Genomic DNA, 18774 nt, shown 5'->3' on the forward strand with positions numbered 1-18774 from the left:
TTTTTCGCCAGGGCTGTTCAATTTCTAATACTGTTGTTACCTGAATAATCCAGAACTGTGTGTGTTTTTTTGTTTAGTGATAGTTGTTTGTTCTGAACAGTTAAACTGGCCGCTGGTCTTTGGAAAAATCATTCAGGTCCCACAAATTCTGTTTTTTCAGCGTTTTTGTGTATTTGAATCCTTTCCAACAATCACTGTATGATTATAAGATCCATCTTATCACGCTGAGGACAACTAAGTGATTCATATGCAACTATTAAACAAAGTTCAAACACACACTGATGCTTCAGAAGAAAAAAACAATGCATTAAAAGCCAGGGGTGTTAACTTTTGAACAGAATGAAGATGTGTACATTTTTCTTATTTTGCCTAAATATATTTTTCTCATTTAGTACTGCCCTTCAGAAGCTACAGAAGATACTTACATGTTTTCCAGAAGACAAAATAAGTTCAATTTACCCTGATCTTCAAATTCCAAAAGTTTTCACCCCCAGCTCTTAATGCATTGTTTTTCCTTCTGGAGCATCAGTGAGTGTTTGAACCTTCTGTAATAGTTGCATATGAGTCCGTCAGTTGTCCTCAGTATTAAAAGATGGATCTCAAAATCATACAGGGACTCATGAACAGCTATCACTAGTCAAAAATGACACAGCTCTGGATTACAGTAGTCAACATTTGAAGTGGATCAAAACCTTTCATTAAATTTGTCCTAAAACCAAAAAGAATACCCGTTCTTGTCTTAGGACAACTTTGATTAACTTTTTTTTTGATCCACTTCAAATGTTGACTACTGTATTCAGGTAACAACACAGTGTTAAGAATCAAGTGTATGTAAACTCAGGGTCAACTATTATTTTCTCTTGTGGACTATATGTAAACATTTTATGTGAAATATCTTATTCAGGTCAGTACTAAATAAAAAAAGTATTTGTATTTTGTATTATCCCTCTTATTTTTGTAAGAAAATCAACATTTTGCAGATTCTGCAAGGTGTATGTAAACTTTTGACTTCAACTGTATTTAATCACTATAGAGGAATTAATATTTTTAGTTACATTACACCACAGGAGGTGGTGGATTTTATTTTATTTTTTAAATTTAATTTAATTTCAACAAAAATGCTTCTATGCAATATTGTGACAGCATGTGGTAAAGCCACTGGTCTACAGTGCATTTCATAGCGATGCTGTAATTCTTCTGTGGTCTCTTTGTCTCCATATCCAAAGATATGATTAAACCCAGATTTAAGTTTCTAATATCTAATAATGCATTCGCTCACTTTATTATTGAATTACTGTTTCTCAGAAAGTCTTGGAGGGTGGTGATGTTTTTTGCTTGTCTAGTGGCGTTTGTTGTCACGACCCCACTAATCTTGTGACATGAATTAATGCACTAGTCTAGACCTGCAGTTTTGCACGTCGTCCCACAAAAAATCGCACACTCAAGAAATCAACAGCATCGGCCCATTTCAGACACCATTACTGTGAAGTACAACTGCCGCAGCAGGTTTTTATGCATAATACCATCGCTCTCCATTGTAGTCAATTTCAATTTAGCTGTAAAAGGTCATAATATTTTATGTATTAGTATTTTATGGCCCTATTCACTGTTCCAGTCAATACCAGATTTGGATCAAGACTTGCATGTGATTTCATCTCCTGTTCTCTCTTTCTTTCTCTCTTTCTCTTTTTTTTGTGTGTGTGTTATGTGCCTCATAAATTGTGTAAAGTAGCCGTGAGGGAGTGTGGTGGAGAGAAGATGGATGCTGCCACACTTTCCCGCTCTATTCTCTCAGCTCTCCAATCACTGAGATTGAGAAGTGAAAAATGGAAGGGTTATAACAGGGGCATAACTCTGCGTCTGCCCCCCCCAGATGAGCTGCTGTCTGTCTGACCTGCTGCTGTCCACCCTGATCTGTGCCGCACTGCAATTCTTGCCCTGGTGCCTCAGAGCGTTTCTCCCCTGTGGGGGGCATTTCTGTGGTTTGCTGGTGTGTGTGTGTGTGTCTGGCTATTTTTAATGGCTGATGCTGAAGTGAATATGAAACGGCATTCGTAACTCGTTGAACTTCTGTAATGTGTTGGATTTTCCAGTAAATGTAATGTTTTCCCCGAAATGTGATGTTTTCCCCACCACCTCATGGTCTTAGTTACATCATGAGAAAATAAAATGAAAATGAAAATCATACAATTCATTCATGGCACGATAAGATTAATAATATTTATTAATGTTATGTTGTCTTTAGGGTGTGTAACTGGTAGAGTATGGCGCCGGCAACTCCAAGGTCACGGTTTTGATTCCCAGGAAAAACACGTACTGTTAAAATGTATTGTATAAGTTAAACACACTGTCCCGTACATCACATTGGATATCATAGACAAAATGTAGATTCTTTGTTGGTTTCAGTATTTTTTGTTTTAGCACTGAGAATGTAAAAGTATTGAAAAGTGTTACTGAGATACTATTATAGTTTTTCTTGATATTTTAACATTTTTAGTGCAAGTGAAACGAAATAACTCAAGAACCAGCTGAAATTTAAAAAAAAAAAAAGTTATAACCTTTTAACCATTAACCTTTTTTATGGTTTTGATTTTAGTTTAAGTTTAAGTTTTAGTTTTACTTAGCTATACTTGTAACACTTTACAAGAAGGTTCATTACTTAACATTATTTAACAACATTAACATGAACAAAATGTATGGAAGCCCACTTCCACCACTGAATAAAAAATACAAAAAGGTAATTGTGACTTTTTATCAGAATTGCATGATATAATCTCACAATTGTGAGTTATAAAGTCAGAATTGTGAGATATTAACTCGCAAATCTGACTTTTATTTCTCAGAATTGTGATATTATAAACTCGAAATTTCAAGCTATAAAGTCTTTTTTTCCCCTCAAATTTGGACTTTATAACTCCCGATAGCACATGTACATCACAGAGACATCTATTTGATGTCTGCAAGATGTATTTTTTACAGTGTTTGTTCATCTACAATACATCTATTGGACGTTTTCTATCAGATGTCACGTAGACGTCTATTAGATGTCTTTAAGATGTTTATGAGTTACGATATATGTAAAACTGACATATAACAGACATCCGTCAGATGTTTGTACACAGCAGATGCTTTCCAGATCAAGTGATCTTTAACAGACATCTTGCAGATGCACATGTGCTGTCTGAGTCGCAACTGAGACTTCATATCTTTCGCGTTTCAGAGTTGATAAATTCATAAATTGTGAGATAAAAAGTCAAAATAACCTTTTTACATTTTTTCATTCAGTGGCGGAAACGGGCTTCCATAATATTAACCCTGTCATCAAAAATCAAAAAGTTCATATCACTCGCAAGTGAATTGCTAGATGTTTATATTGTTTCAATTAGGGTTATCGCAAAATACCAGTATTGACAATAATCGTGATATTTATATAATGAAATATCGATATTGTGTTAATTAATGGTGTTGCAATATACCGGTATTAGCGATATTTGAAAATGAATAGTGCACATACAATAATATGACACATAATAATGTGTATGTTAATAATTAGTATTCAGCACACGATTATAACAGTATATGGTTTATTCGCCATCTCAGGTATCTCTAATCGCCTTGAACACTGTATAGAATACTATAAAATAAAAATCAGTTCAAATACTCGATCAACAAAATAACTGGTGTGTCTGGTAAAAATATGTAAGCTGTCTTACTTTGACACTGTGCTAAACTAAAAACGGTTAGCATTTTAAATCTCTTTTGTTTAGTTTAATCGTGCAGTGGTGTGATTCACTGGTCAAACAAATTAAACATGATTTATTATAATTATTATTTTTCAAGATTTCTATAGATATCACAATATATCGTTATCATGAATTTTTGAGACCACACTAATCATATAATGAAAAATCAAATTTAGTGACAGCCTAATTTTAAATTAGTTGGAAAGAGACCGGAAACAACATGAGTTGGCTTTGATGTCATGGTATGCTGCGTAGCTAAGAAAAGCAGAAGGAAATCAGCAGAAATGTTTTTGTGTGCGTCTGAATGTGTACTTCACAGTAACACCTCCGGGACTGCAGCAGCCGCGGCAACATTAGGCCTGCTTGAGTCACACAAATCTTTATTGTTCCTGAAAGAACAACAGATGAAAAAGGCTGTTTATGACAGCGCATGATGGAGAGAGAGGTCGGCCAGTTTTTTGTGTGAATAGGGGTGTGTTATTAATCCACAGTGTGACCTTTCTTGTTGTGTGTCCCTGAGTGTGTGTGTGTTTTTCTGCATAGACAGTTGATTTGTTTTGAGACCTCACTGTCCGGGGTTCAGCGTCCTCTGTACGGGAGCTGGAGTGTGCGTGTGGCCGCCGGGTCACCGTGCTCTGGCCCGTTCCCACAGCATCATCCCTCTGGAATGCCTGGCACTCGCGCTGTCTGCCTAACGAGCTTTTAAAAAAGACATGTTAATTTGTTTTGTCTTAATCTAATCCCTCTACTGTCTCATTCATCCTCTGTTCTCCAAGTTTCCCTCTCTCACACTCTGTTAATCTGATTGGTCAGGAACATGAAAAAAAAAAGAAAGTAAATTGAATTTTGGTGTTCTGCGTCTAAAGGGAGAATGAGGGAATTTTGTGGAGTGGTCAGCCTACACTTGTTTTTGATGAAAGTACTACTTGTTCTCTAGTTGCAGAGTTGTAGTTTTATTGTGAAAACAAGTCTGTTTTCTTCAGGGAGACATTTCACTCTGTCTTTTACTACGTCAAGCACTGTAAGCACATATTTGCACCTCGACTTAACTAGTTGCCGTGATTTTTTTTGTGTTTTTTTTCCCTCTCTCAAAGTGAATGTGAAAAAACATTTGATGTTTAAAATACACCTGTGTTGTGTGAGATTTTAATCCAGTGTTATTTTAGTATTATGTACTATTATAGTTTATTAATATTTTAAATTTGCTTTCATTTTCAGTTTTCATTTTAATTTTAATTGTTTTAGTAATTTTGTTTTATGTAATAATTTTGTCGTTTTCATCATTTTTCATTTCTACACTAAACATTTCTATTTAGCTTTAATTCATTTTTAATTTTAGTACTCCAGCTTATTTATTTTCAGAGTAAAACTTTACAGTGAGGTTTCATTTGTTAATATTAGTTAAAGGGATCTTTCGGCCAAGTAAATAAATAAATTTATAATCTCTCTAATCCTAAACATTTCTGTTTCGCTTTAATTCATTTTTATTTTAGTACTTCAGCTTATTTATTTCAGGGTAAAACTTTACAATAAGGTTTCATTTGTTAATATTAGTTAAAGGGATTGTTTACCCAAATAAATGAATAAATCAATTTGTAATTTCTCTATTTCTAAACATTTCTGTTTAGCTTTAATTTATTTTTATTTTAGTTTTAGTCATTTTTGTACTGCAACTTGTTTATTTCAGCATAGCACTTTACAATAAAGTTTCACTTGTTAATATTAGTTAAAGGGGTTGTTCACCCAAAATAAATAAATACATTTGTAATTTTTATATTTTTATTCTAAATATTTCTATTTAGCTTCAATTTATTTTCATTTTAGTTTTAGTCATTTTAGTACGTCAACTTATTTATTTTAGCATTACACTTAACAATAAAGTTTTATTTGTTAACATTAGTTAAAAGGATCGTTCAACCAAAAAATAAACAAATTTTTCTATTTCTATTCTTAACATTTCTTTTATTTATTTTTATTTTAGTCGTAATGATTTTAGTAATTCAACTGATTTATTTCAGCATAACACTTTACAATTAAGTTTCATTCATTAATATTAGTTTAAGGGATTGTTCACATAAATAAAATAGATACAGAGATAAATTTAGATGTAGATAAATAAGCAGATAAATAAATATTTGTTTATTTATTATAAATCATTTTTTTTATTTCTATTCTGAACATTTCTTTTTAGTTTTAGTTTATTTTTTATTTTAGTTTTAGTCATTTTAGTACTTCAACTTATTACAGGGTAACACTTTACAATGCCATTGTTCACCAAATAAATAAATAAATACATTTGTAATTTTTCTATTTCTATTCTAAACATTTCTATTTTGCTTTATTTTTATTTTAGTCTTAGCTACTTTAGTACTTTAACTTATTTCAGCATAGCACTTTACAATAAAGTTTAATTTGTTAATATTAGTCAAAAGGATCATTCACCCAAATAAATAAATAAATAAATTCATGAGATTTCTATTTCTATTCTAAACATTTTTGTTTAGCTTTAATTTATTTTATTTTAGTTTTAGTCATTTTAGTACTTCAGCTTACTTATTTAAGGGTAACACTTTACAATAAGGTTTCATTTGTTAATATTAGTTAAAGGGATTTTTCACCCACAAACTAAATAAATAAATAAATAAATTTGTAATTTTTCTATTTCTCTTCGCAGTGATCTACATAGTTTTTTTTTTTTTTTTGTATACTGTGGAAGTCAATGGGTACCAGCAACTGTTGGGTTACAAACATGCTTCAAAATATCTTCTTTTGTGTTTAACTTAAGAAAAAACTCGTACAGGTTTGGAACAATTTGAGAATGTGTAAATTAAGACACAATTGAGATTGTGTCTTAACACTGCGTCGCCTTGGAATTATAAGATTCTATCAGACTTTTTTGTCAAAATCGAGTTAGTTACATATTCTTATTCTGTGACAACTTATTTACATTATGTGGTGTTTTTTTTAGAAAACAAAAAAGGGTTCTATCTACAGAAGACTATGGAACCCCAAAACTTTGAAGCTCAATATCTAAAAACTGCTCAGAACGCAGAAAGAACCTTACAAGTCCAAGGCAGAGATTGGTTAATGCACTGTGCACTAACATGAACATATACATTTTTATTAACAAAAGTTAATACATGCTGTAAAAATATATTGCTCATTGCTATTTAATGTTAGTTAATGCATTAACTAATAAAACAATTTAGGCGTTATTGTACCAAAAATGTTTTTAATTGTTTTTGTTTTCTTTTAAATTTTAGTTAACTATAACAACACAGGGGACCAATGATATATGGCGGTGGGCGGGGCTACTCACAGACAGCGAAAATAAATACCAGACTGTCAGCAAAATGTCTTGTTGCCTGTCGGTTTTATCTGGGTAGGACAAAACAACTCAGGTCATTAAGGCAGAGATAATTTATTGCTATTTTATTATGGCGTGTCTATAGTTTGCTTTGCTATGCTAGTTCTACAATGTGCTTCCTCTGTTTTACAGTGTCATTGTAATTGTTGGCTCCATCCCATTTAGGTTATCAAAACAATGTCTTTATTGAGCGTACATCCTTTTACCTTATTGTGTCGCCCTTTTTTTCCTCACATTTTCATCTTCTTCCTTTTATTTTCAGTTGCACATTCATAGTGCATAGACAGCTGGCTTTGTGCCCCAGGGGTTGATGCCCTGAAAAATGACTGTCTGATGTGTGAAGTTTACGATGGGATCCTCACCCACAGCGTCTGATCGCTGCATTTACCTCTCGCTGAGATGGTGGACATGGCTGTTCGGCTCTGTGTGTTGACAATGGGAAGCAACAGTTGTGGAAAGGTTGTGTTTGTGTTAGCCGAGCGTTGAGAGATTGATTTTGGTGTTTGTGTGTTAGACGCTGTGAGATGACTGACAGGACTTTATCTCCCAAGTCACACTTCCACAGTTCTGTGCCACAACACAATATTTGAGCAGGAGAAATATCACACATTCCCCTCTTGAACGTTTGATAAGCGCGTCATTTCGCTGTGTCTGGAAAAGCAGAGATGTTTATTGAGCTTTGGACAGGTAGAAAGGTATTAAAGGGATAGTTCACCCAAAAATGGACATTTAGGAATTAGATACAGATACTCCGATGCAGCAAAAAACACCACACGCAAGACAAAATACAAGTTGAAGCTTTCTAATATTATATGAAGTCAAAATTCTGACATTTACTCATCCTCACCTCATTTTCAACATTAATGCCTTATTTTCTTCTGTAGAATGCAAAAGGAAATGTCCATGTTGCTCTTTTGTAGTACAGTGAAGGTGAATGGTGACCACAACTGTCACATTAAAGATATTAAGTGAATAACAGCTTAAATTTTAAAGTTTTTCACACAATACTATCCTCAAACTCAAAATATGGCACACCTCTTTTATGTTACATTTATTGTGCTTTTTGGAGCGTTCAGCTTGGATTTTATCTTCATTCACTTTCATGATATTGAAAAGAGCAGTTTGAACATTATGCTAAATATCTCATTTTATGTTATACAGAACAAAATAAGTCAAACAGGCCTGAAATTAAGTGTCAGATGTTTTTTTGTTTAAATGATAAAGTATTGGTGAGGTTTAACTCATGTTTTGTCTTTCTAGGGGTTCAAGCACGTAGTGCTGAAACCCTGTTGTAATTGTTAGAATGGTCACGGATCAGCGATCTCCATGTAAAACTGATCGTGCAGACCAAACCGTAAGTCGTAGAGACTTGAAACTTGGAGGGGTGGTAGTACTCACACCACCTGCAATGTGACCAAAGCTCACTTCAATCGGCCTGATTGGGGTGCTACAGCGAACAATAGTACGAAATCGCTCAAAACTTCTGAACCGTCATCCGCAGGCTTAGGTGTCTAATGGCTCATGGCGAACAAAGCACACAAAATTTTCGGGTATTTCGCATTTTTTGAAAAACTTACTTTTGCGAACTATTCCTAGGTTTATCGCCCAATCGGAACCAAACCAGTGTTGGAAGATTCTCTGGAGAGTGAATATGAATAATTATCAAAAAAAGTTGAACTTTCGACTCACTGTCGCAAAGGGACACCAAAACATTTGAAAGGAGCAGGGCCACTTTTAGTAAAATACTTGTAACTCCTAAATTGAATGAGATATCTTTGCCAAATTCAGAACAATTATGAAAGAGGTCAATCTGAGGTCACAGGAAAAAAAATCACAAAGCTTGCCATTCGGTGGTGCTATTAGAGGGAAAAAAAGAAAAAAATGGCTATAACTGCGCAACCATTTGTCCTTTCAAAATGATAATATTTGTGCACGGTCTTGGTCCAAATTGCCACATGTGTCTATAAGGACATTTTGCGTATCTCAAAAAGCATGGCCACCAAAGTTTGAACACCTGTTAGACAAGGTTAACGGAGGCTGATCGGAATGAAACTCAGTTGGCCTGTTCGACTCACGGCCCCAAAGATCTGAAAGAAATTTGAAAGAAATCGGCCATTTTTCAAGGTTGCACATATGCGTGATATTCATATCACTCGATAGAACTGCTCATTCCAGACAACTTTCCCTCTAGAACAGCGGTGTCAAACTCAGTTTTGCGAACTAGGATTTTTGTGTAATCTGGGGGGAAAAAAACAAAGAAATGCTGCAGTACAATTCTCTGGACTCTCTAAGTCAATAATTATAAAAAAAGGTTGAAATTTACCATTTGGAAGGCTATAACGGGGTCGTTTAGAAAAGGGGCCTGTCCAAATGTACCCAAAGTCCTATACAGGCTAAAGGAAAACTTTCATGAAACCTGCTGAGCACATGAGACAGGTGATTCTAAACAAGCATGAGAAGTTTTAAGGATATCCAATAACAGCTGGCACTATATTAGTCATAAATGTTCAAAAAAAACCTCATGTTTCTATGTAAAATTACCTGGATTTGCCAAAAAAATGTTTTTTTAAATCATTGATTTGAGTGGTTACATGCTCGCTAAATATTGTTTTTTTTCATGTGTGTTTAAATGCATTAAAGCGCTCGAATCCCGTTATCGCTGCATGCAGCTATGTTTTGTGTTATTTTTTCTTACTGCATCAGTCTTTTTTTCTTAAATGACGATATCATTCTGAATCTTCTCTGTGTGTGATTATGTGATTCTGCTTAGATTTGAAGTGGCCTGTAACAAAGGGCTGTTGATTATATGTGACAGTATTGAGTCTTTCTGTCTGCTTTAGCTCAGTTGTCATCACCTTGTTGTTTCTGATAAGTGCAGATGATAGAGCCGTAGCCAAGGGATACCAGACCGAAGTCTGGCCTCATTCTTAAGTGGCTACAATCCGGATGTATCAACAGCCTGATATACTGGGCTTCTGGATTTTTATCCATCACATGATGTAGAAGTCAGATCGATAGCAACTCTGTGTTCTGGATGGGTGTGAGTGGGCCGGGGTCGTGATTGTACGACTGTAGGTCTATAAATGTGTATGTTGGGAAATAGTATTCGTGCGTAGGAGAACGTGCGGATATAAGGAGGTGGTGGGGCCTAGTCTTTGAAGATGTGGGTTGTAAGCAAAAGATTGCACGTTCAGATGTCACAAGGGATAGATAGAGCTTGACTAATTGGAACTGAACACAAGGATCTTTTGACTTGTTTTAAAAGTTGAGCTATTTTATTACAACTCATCTGATTATTTGAAACTAAGTAGACCAACCCCCACCCTAGTAAAAGACTGGATGATAATAAATCAGTTATATTCTGTTATATAAACATTATTAATTATTGTTATTGTTTATTGTTAATTTAATTTAATTTAATTTGCATTTGGAATCTTTTATTTAAAGCAACTAGGGACATTTGATTTTAAACCTACAACCTTTTGGTTACAAGCCCAGATTTTTAGCCACTGCCACAGCACCATATTTCTTCATTAATTTAATATTTGAGCTAAGTGGATTGTGTGTTTCTGCAGCAGTATGGACCGTATCCAGCAGCTGAGGAGGGAGTATCTTCAGGCTCGTAGAGAGGGAGCAGCTCCAGCCTATGAAGAGCTGGAGGCCCGACGGAGAGGACCAGAGTACGACCAACACAGAGTAAGATATCAAACCCACACGGCACTCAAAACGCACTCTCACCATCACACAGGGTCCAAAACCACACAGGGTCCAAACCGTCAATGCAAGTCAAATTAGACTTTAGTGTATATGGACAGTGGCTGGTAACTGGTATAAGTTGAGTTTGGAGTCCGTAAGATTTTTTTGTGTTTGAAAGAAGTGTTTTATGCACACCTAGGCTGTATTTATTTGATCAAAACATACTGTAAACAATAGTAAAATTGTGAAAAATGATTACACTTTGAAATAACTGTATTTTTAAATGTTTTTTTAAATTAATTTCTGTGATGCAAGGAAATCAGTGTAATATGCTGATTTAGGTTAAATTGCTGTTTAGGAAACAATTTTATCTTATTATTATCAGTGTTGTGCTGCTTAAAGGAAACCCCGGGTATTAAGACTTGTATGGCTTAATCTAACAGAAATGTTCTCTCTTAGTAAATATGTAGTAGAAAACCCGTGAAAGATTTACGTTATTTAATAAAATCAACATCGTTTAACGCATATTTTGGACTATGTGGGGCGACGTTATTTCAGTGACGTGAAATGGTTGCACTCGGTGAGCTACTGCCGCTATTTTTGCTATTTATAACACCGCAAAACTCAGAAAACTTCACTGCTTTCCTAGCGATATGAAGAGGAGAAAAGAATGGGAAGATGCCTGTGCACTAATAAAATTTATTAAAAAAAACTTCGTATTTGTTCTCTCCACTTTAGCACTGATGCCTTTGAGGCTTTATTAGACCACAGCTACTGAAAGAGCTTACAAAGGCAGAGACAAGAAACGCTAGATGCCATCCTGGCAGGATGTAAACATGCCGACGCTTGTCATGACACCGCAGTCACTAAAGGAGTTTCTCAGCGTGGATTTCACTCGGTATCCAGAATAATTTAGACTCCTTGTGGGGAAAAATTGGTGGTATGGCATTTGGTTTAAAGCTGCGCTTATATCCATTGCCACCTGTAAGCTCTTTCAGTAGCTGTGGTCATTGTCAGTGTTGGGGAAAGTTACTTTTAGAAGTAATGCATTACAATATTGTTATACTTTTTATGGAAAGTAATGCGTTACTTTACTTTTGCGTTACTTTTAAAATCTGGGCAGGGCTTGCTTGTTTGCTTTTAATATAAAAAGTTCTATTTTTGGCAAATGTAAAAGCCTTTTCACACCAAAAGCCTCAGGCTTTGAGAAAAGTAAATTCACGTCTGTACAGTAGACCGCAGAAGAAAAAAAATGTCAACTGTTCAGCAATAAAAAAAGGAAAACAAATGTTAGATTATCTTGAGTAATTTTTGCTTATTAGTATGGTTGAATTGGATCATCGAAGGTCGGCAGCAAAGACATTGGTTAATAAAATGGGATTAAATGCATAAAGGATATTTGTATTATTTAACATATTTAATTATTGCAGGTTTGCGTCATAGTCTGAGTTTCTGAGATTTCACTGTTTTATTCATTTTGAGGAATACTGAATCTGTTTTTTGTGACTGAGATGAATTAATGCATGGTCACATTTATTCTAGATCTAACATCTTACTCCCGATTTCTCTCAACATGGGGACAGGACAGCTTTTGATCAATAAATGGGGGGGAAAAGTAACTGGCGTTACTTATTTGAAAAAAGTAACTCAGATATTTTCTTGGCAATTAAAAAGTAATGCGTGAATTTACTAGTTACTTGGAAAAAGTAATAATATTACGTAACTCGCGTTACTTATAATGCCTTACCCCCAACGCTGGTCATTGTATAAGTTTTTTTTTTCTTCAGTTTTTTATTTTCCAAGTTGTGTATTCAGAGTTGTGTTGCAGTAAAAATAGCAACAGGTAGCGCCGAGTGCAACTGTTTCACATCTTAAAAATAATGACGCACCTCATAGTCCAAAATATGTATAAAACGATGTGCATTTTTAAAATTATGTAAATCTTTAATGGGTTTTCTACTACATATTTCAGTAGGAGACATCAATTACACTTTCAAAAGAAAACCTACCACCTCAAGCTTTAAATGGTAGTGAATTAATGAAAATAATTCAAATGTAGTTTCCTGGCTATTAAGAAATGTGTATGACTGATAACGTTTCTCAATTCACCAGCCAATGGCAAAAAGTTAATTTTGGACCCTGCATTCGCACCATTTTACCTTTCCCTTAATCAGAGTAGATAATTGCCTCAGTATCTCTCTATACTGCCTCTCTATACTGCCTTCTTAATCAGGAGTCATAGAAACTTCCACCAAATACATTGGCGCCTTTCTTTATTAGGATTGGGACAAACCAGCGTAATTTGTTTTTTCTCAGAACACATAGTAATTCCCTTTGTGTGAGATCAATAGTTATACCTCTCAAATTCAAATGAGCTAACGTCTGTTTTTGTAAGAGCTGCGGTGAACAATGAAGCATCGCAGGCTGTGGGATTAGAGAGGCAGATCGAATTAAACTAACTCCAAACAGCAATCACCCAATCTAACGAGCCTGCTCATTAAGGTCGACACTGCATTTATTCGTTTGCTCGTCGGTGCTTATTTATCTATTTATTCAGCGCTAATTATTCAGCTACTGAAGGAAACAAACACTCACTGCGTCAAAGCAAAACAAAGTTATCAGCCGCCGTTTTTGCATAAGAGGAAATGTGTGAGCAGTTTTCACACGGTAAAATGGTTTGGAACTACCTACAGGCCTGATGATGACGTTGTGGAAACGATGATGATTCACCATATCCTGTGACTTAACACACACACACACACACAATCTTGGAGAGACATTCACAGAAGTTTCCACACCCTTTTCTGTGACTGGGATGTAGTCTACACCACGGATATAAATAAAACTCCTCATGACAGACACATTATGACTGCCTATTGTTACAGCTGCCTCTCGTCTGCTTGCAGATTTAGCCCTTTTATGGACATATCTGAACATATCTCACTCGATCAGCCCGCAAGGATAGTCCTGGTAAACACAGAGAAATGGAAAAAGAGATTTGGATTGGGATTTGTTTTGTTGGGCTGTTCCAGAACCAGAACTGTTCAGCTATTGCCACACAAGCAAATCGGTTTACACACAATCCTGCTTTCCAGTAAATGTTTTAGTTTTTCTCTGCCAGAGGATCTTACCACTGATGTCATAACCGTTTCTTTTTCTTTTGTATTTATGCGAAGTGCCGCAGTGTTTACTGGTTCGTCGCTGTTCTGTGTAAGTGTGTTACGGGACTACAGTAGGGTTGATATAGAGTGTGTATAGACATTGATTGATGATGCTCGACCACTCCATGAATTTCTGTGCTGACTCAGTGACTGCACTGCTCAGGCATGACTGTGGCGTAGTCTCAATGACCGCAAGTTCACTTGTGAGGACTTCTGATGTCCAGATGAAATTAAGGCTTGACATTTGTCAATATTTGTGTCAAAAAATGGGTTTGTTCCAAAACCTAGTGAGCTGCCTCGCTGTCTACTGCCTACATAAGAATCTGTTTTCCAAGGAAGCGTCCTATCAGATACAGAGAAATTTGATACTCTAGTCAGGATAAAAATACATAGCGCATTCAAAGTTCTTTTTAATTAGACTAACTCGTGGTATCAGTGCTTTTCATTATTATAATATAAGTATAATATAAGTATTTCTTAAATCAATATATCTCTTGTTTTGGCCACCACTGAGCTTGGCACAGTGCACAAAGGGACACATTTATTTATCTTTATTTAATCAGAAAAATTAACTGAACAGTAAGGAGGATGAGTACAAATAATTTAAAATTAAATATAAAATATTAAATTGGGAATAAATTTAAAAATTTGATGAACTAATACACTACTGTTTAAGAGGCTGGGATCAATAGTTTTTTTTTTTTTTTTTTAATTGATACTTTTTTCAGCCACATTAAATTAATCAAGAGTGACAGAAAAGACATTTTTTGTGATACAATTTTTTTTTCCTGAAAATAAATGAAAATAATAAGCACCACAACAATTTTCAGCATTAACAATAATAAAAATATAGCTGCAAGCAGCAATAGGCAATAGGCGTCCAGGTAATTTACCATAGAAATATTATGTTTTTTTAATGTTTATGACTGTTATAGTGCCGGCTGTGGTCCAATCTCCTTAAAACTTGTTTGTGTGCTTGTTTAGAATCACTTGTCGCATGTGCTCAGCAGGTTTCGTGAAGATTTAAGTTTTCCTTTAGGCTTTTTAGGATTTGGATAGGCCACTTTTCTAAACGACCCCATTATAGCTTCCCAAAGGGTAAATTTTGGCTTTTTTTCTTTTTTTTTTTGAAAATTATCGACCTAGAGAGTTCAAAGAATTGCACTGCAGTGTTTTTTTTTGTTTTTTCCAGATTGAGCGAAAAACCTACGGCTAGTTTGCAAAAGTAGGTTTTTTACATCTTCTAAATCACTTGACAAATTATTTGATTGACAACAGTGGGTCTAGAGGCAAAGTTGTCCAGAATGAGGAGTTCTATTGTATGATACGAAATCACATCTATGTGCGAAAAACCACGCAATGTACAATCGTTAATACCCTTAAATAAAACAATATCGCCCCTCAGTGGCCGATTTCTTTCACACGTCTCACAGACCTTTCAAACAGGCCCGTCGTCAGACAGGCCCGCCGAGTGTCGTTCCGATCGGCCTCCATTAACCTTGTCTAATGGGTGCTCAAACTTCATCGGCCAATTGCGGCCATGTTTTTTTGAGATACACAAATGTCCTTATAGACACTTGTGGCATTTTGGACCAAAACGGTGCATAGCAGTTTTCATGTTAATAGGACAAATGGTTGCGTAGGTATACCAATTTTTTTTTTTTTTCCCTTGTATAGTGCCACCAAGTGACCAAGCTCTGCGAATTTTGTCCTGTGACCTCAGATCGACCTCTTACATAAGTGTTCCGAGTTTGGCGAAGATATCTCATTCCGTTCAGGAGTTTTTAATAAAAGTGGCCCTGCCCCTTTCAAACATTTTGGAATTCCTTTGTGACGACGAGTAGAAGGTTCAACTTTTTTTTTTTTTATAATTATTGGCATTCACTCTTCAGAGAAACTTTATGCACTGGTTTGGTGGGCAAAAAATCTCGGACTAGTTTACAAAATTAGGTTTTTCAAAAAATCCAAAATACCCCAAAAATTTTGCTTCTGAGAACCAAGGATTCCAACGACATAAGACACTTGAGCCTGCGAATGACATTTTAGGAGTTATGAGCGATTTCGTACTTTTGATCGCTGTAGCGCCCCGTCAGGCTGATTGGGGCGAGCCTGTGAGTACTACCGTCTGTTTTACATGGAAATTGCTGATCCTTGGCCATTTCAACAATTACAGTAGGTTTTCAACGCTACACGCTTAAACCCCTAAAAATGTTTCATGAGCTCCAATTCATGATGTTAAAATGATTTTTGAAGGATTGTGTGACACTGAAAAATATAGTAAAGGCTGCTGAAAATTCAGCTTTGCATCTAAGGAATAAATTACGCTTACAGTATATTAAAATAGCAAACAGTTATTTTATATTGTAAAAAATTTTCACAACTGTTTTACTATATTTTTGGTCAAATAAATGCATGCTTGAGCATAAGCAAGTGCTTTTAAAAACATTAAAAAACCTAACCAACCACAAACTTTTGAATGCTAGTGTAGATAATGTAAATAATACAGAGTAGGAATTAAATGAAGGGCTAGCTAAGATAAAATAACGAGAAAGATGTAAATATAATACTGCCTTAAATCTAGCCAGATGAAGGTATCTTAGTAGGCGGTATAATTATGCTGCCTCCTCATGTTGGGAGTGTGACTTTAATGCCTTAAAATGAAGCCCTAAAATACTGCTTACGTAAGCAGCTCACTAGGTTTTGGAACAGAACAAATGTGTGTCCTCCAGAAAGTACCTGTACCCGTGATTCTGTGCCATCTTGGAACCATTCCTGTACCCCAGCTGCTAGCAACACCAAGGTCATGGGTTTGATTCCCAGGGAACACGCATACTGAGAAAATATATACCTTGAATGCACTGCGAGAGTCACTTTGGATGAAAGCGTCTCTCAAATGCATAAATGCATAATAAATGCAGTAGTGTATTATACATTTATATGGAAGTCTGAAGATAGCAAACAGGAAGTTCAAAGGCTTAAAGGCAAATACTGTTGCTGTCTTGCGGGTTCTGTACTGTTCGTTCCTCAGATGTCGAGATAAGATGCACGCCACACCGTCTATGTAACACGCAATTATATTATGTGTTGCCTGCAGTGTCTAATGTCTCCATAAACTATTTTTACCCAGTGAAAAATTCAAGCAAATGGGCTTCAAGATTAAAAAGGAAGGCTGTTTATGGTTTCAAAGGCCTCTCTTTATGGAATCAGTCGTGAGAGGCAACCGATGAGCCACAGAGAGGCGTCTAAATAGCATCCAAAAATATATATGGTAGTCTTGTGACTGTTTGTAGGGCCTGTAAGGCAGTTAAAGTTGGTATGATAATGCTCTAACTGCCGCCTAACTGCTACAGTCCTAATGAGGGATAGGAGTCAACGCTGGCGGTATTTACCAGCACTGTCCTCTTTCACCCGCTCTCATTTCCCCTGAGAGGAATGATGCAGTCCATGAGAAACTAACCTCACAAATCTGTCAGAGTATCTCTCTCTTGGTCTGAGGACCAGCCGTTGTTTCCTTTCCTAAGCTGCAACACAATCCAGATCTGACTCCAGCGCACGTCAACAGCTGCATCTCCTGTTCACACAGAGAAAATGACCCAAAAATACAGTTTTCCCGTAAATCCCCTTTCACCCCTTTTATTTTTTCAAGTCACACTTTCATTAAACCCGTCACCAGCAGTGAAATATTTTTCCTTGAAATACTAACGGAGAATATTTGTTTAATATTCTCCAGTCGGGTGCTGGATTTCACTGGGTTTCTTAAGTTGTGGTTTGAGCGAGATGTGGTCCATCCCTTGTGTGTTTTCCCATTTTCCTCAGCAGGTTTTTGACCTCAGATCTTACCGCTGTGCGTATCTTGGTAGCAGCTCTTACAAAGTCAAAGTTGCTTTGGGCATAAGAGGGACAGGATATGATGTGATCCTTTGATGTTGGCTCTTAATCCCAGGTCGAATGTAAAAGCAGGTATCGAAATTAGCAACGTGGCGCCATGAGACCCAGGTGAGGGTTTAACAATGACCAGCTTAAGCGTTTTGGTTCCTGTCCGTTGGAATGACCGCTCTGCCACGGCCCCCAGCCAACTATTGTCATTTTTTCCTCTCTGGGAGCTGTTCAAACCACAGAGCTGTAGCAGAGAGAGAGACGTTAGACTTGGGGAAACCCTAATAAGTCAGCAAACCCTTCCATTGCGTCCACCCTGCTGCCCAAACTCAGTAACATCGGGTAGTTAGAAGCCAGACGTGCAGATCTTGGAGGGCTGTCAGGAGGATCTGGTGTACTTTACACTTTAAATGTAAAGACGCATTGCGTTTTAGAACAAACCTCATAAGTGCCTTTGCCAGGTGGAAACTGATGCTGATTCAACATGGTGGCTGTGTAACTTTCGCCTGATTGTATAAGTCAGAGAGTAAAGTGTAGACTGGGAGGAGAACCACAAGGGCTGAGGGTGCCATTTGGGTAGTAGTTTGGAAAGAAGTCTTGACCACAAAATGGACTGATCCAATTTAAAGAATTTGTTCCTATTTTTTAATTCTTTAGTATTTGTCTAGCTGTCTAACTGTCTGTGTGAAAGCTGATAGAAATTCAAACTTAAAGGGGACATTTGATGCAAAATTTACTTTTATGTTGTGTTTGCATATAAATGTGTCTCCTTTTGTAACCCCCAAAAAGCCTAAACAGTCTCAATTATTAAGCCATTTAGATTTTCTGAGCAATATGATGTCATACTGCTCAGGCTCCGCCCACAACTGTCCCATATTAGCATATTTCCACCCTCAGTCAGTTGTGCGCTGTCTGCCATTTTCTCCATGCT

At 36.1% G+C, this 18774-nt stretch overlaps 1 protein-coding gene across 1 annotated transcript in view; it reads left to right on the forward strand.

Annotated features, from left to right (window-relative positions):
* Positions 1 to 18774, forward strand: part of pard3bb (par-3 family cell polarity regulator beta b) — a 386633-nt gene that overhangs the window by 310841 nt on the left and 57018 nt on the right. Inside the window, 1 exon segment of the mRNA XM_051118598.1 lies at positions 10686 to 10806. Coding sequence (XP_050974555.1) covers positions 10686 to 10806 — 121 coding nt within the window.

This window comes from Labeo rohita, chromosome 9, assembly GCF_022985175.1.
Source record: "Labeo rohita strain BAU-BD-2019 chromosome 9, IGBB_LRoh.1.0, whole genome shotgun sequence".
NCBI lineage: Eukaryota > Metazoa > Chordata > Actinopteri > Cypriniformes > Cyprinidae > Labeo > Labeo rohita.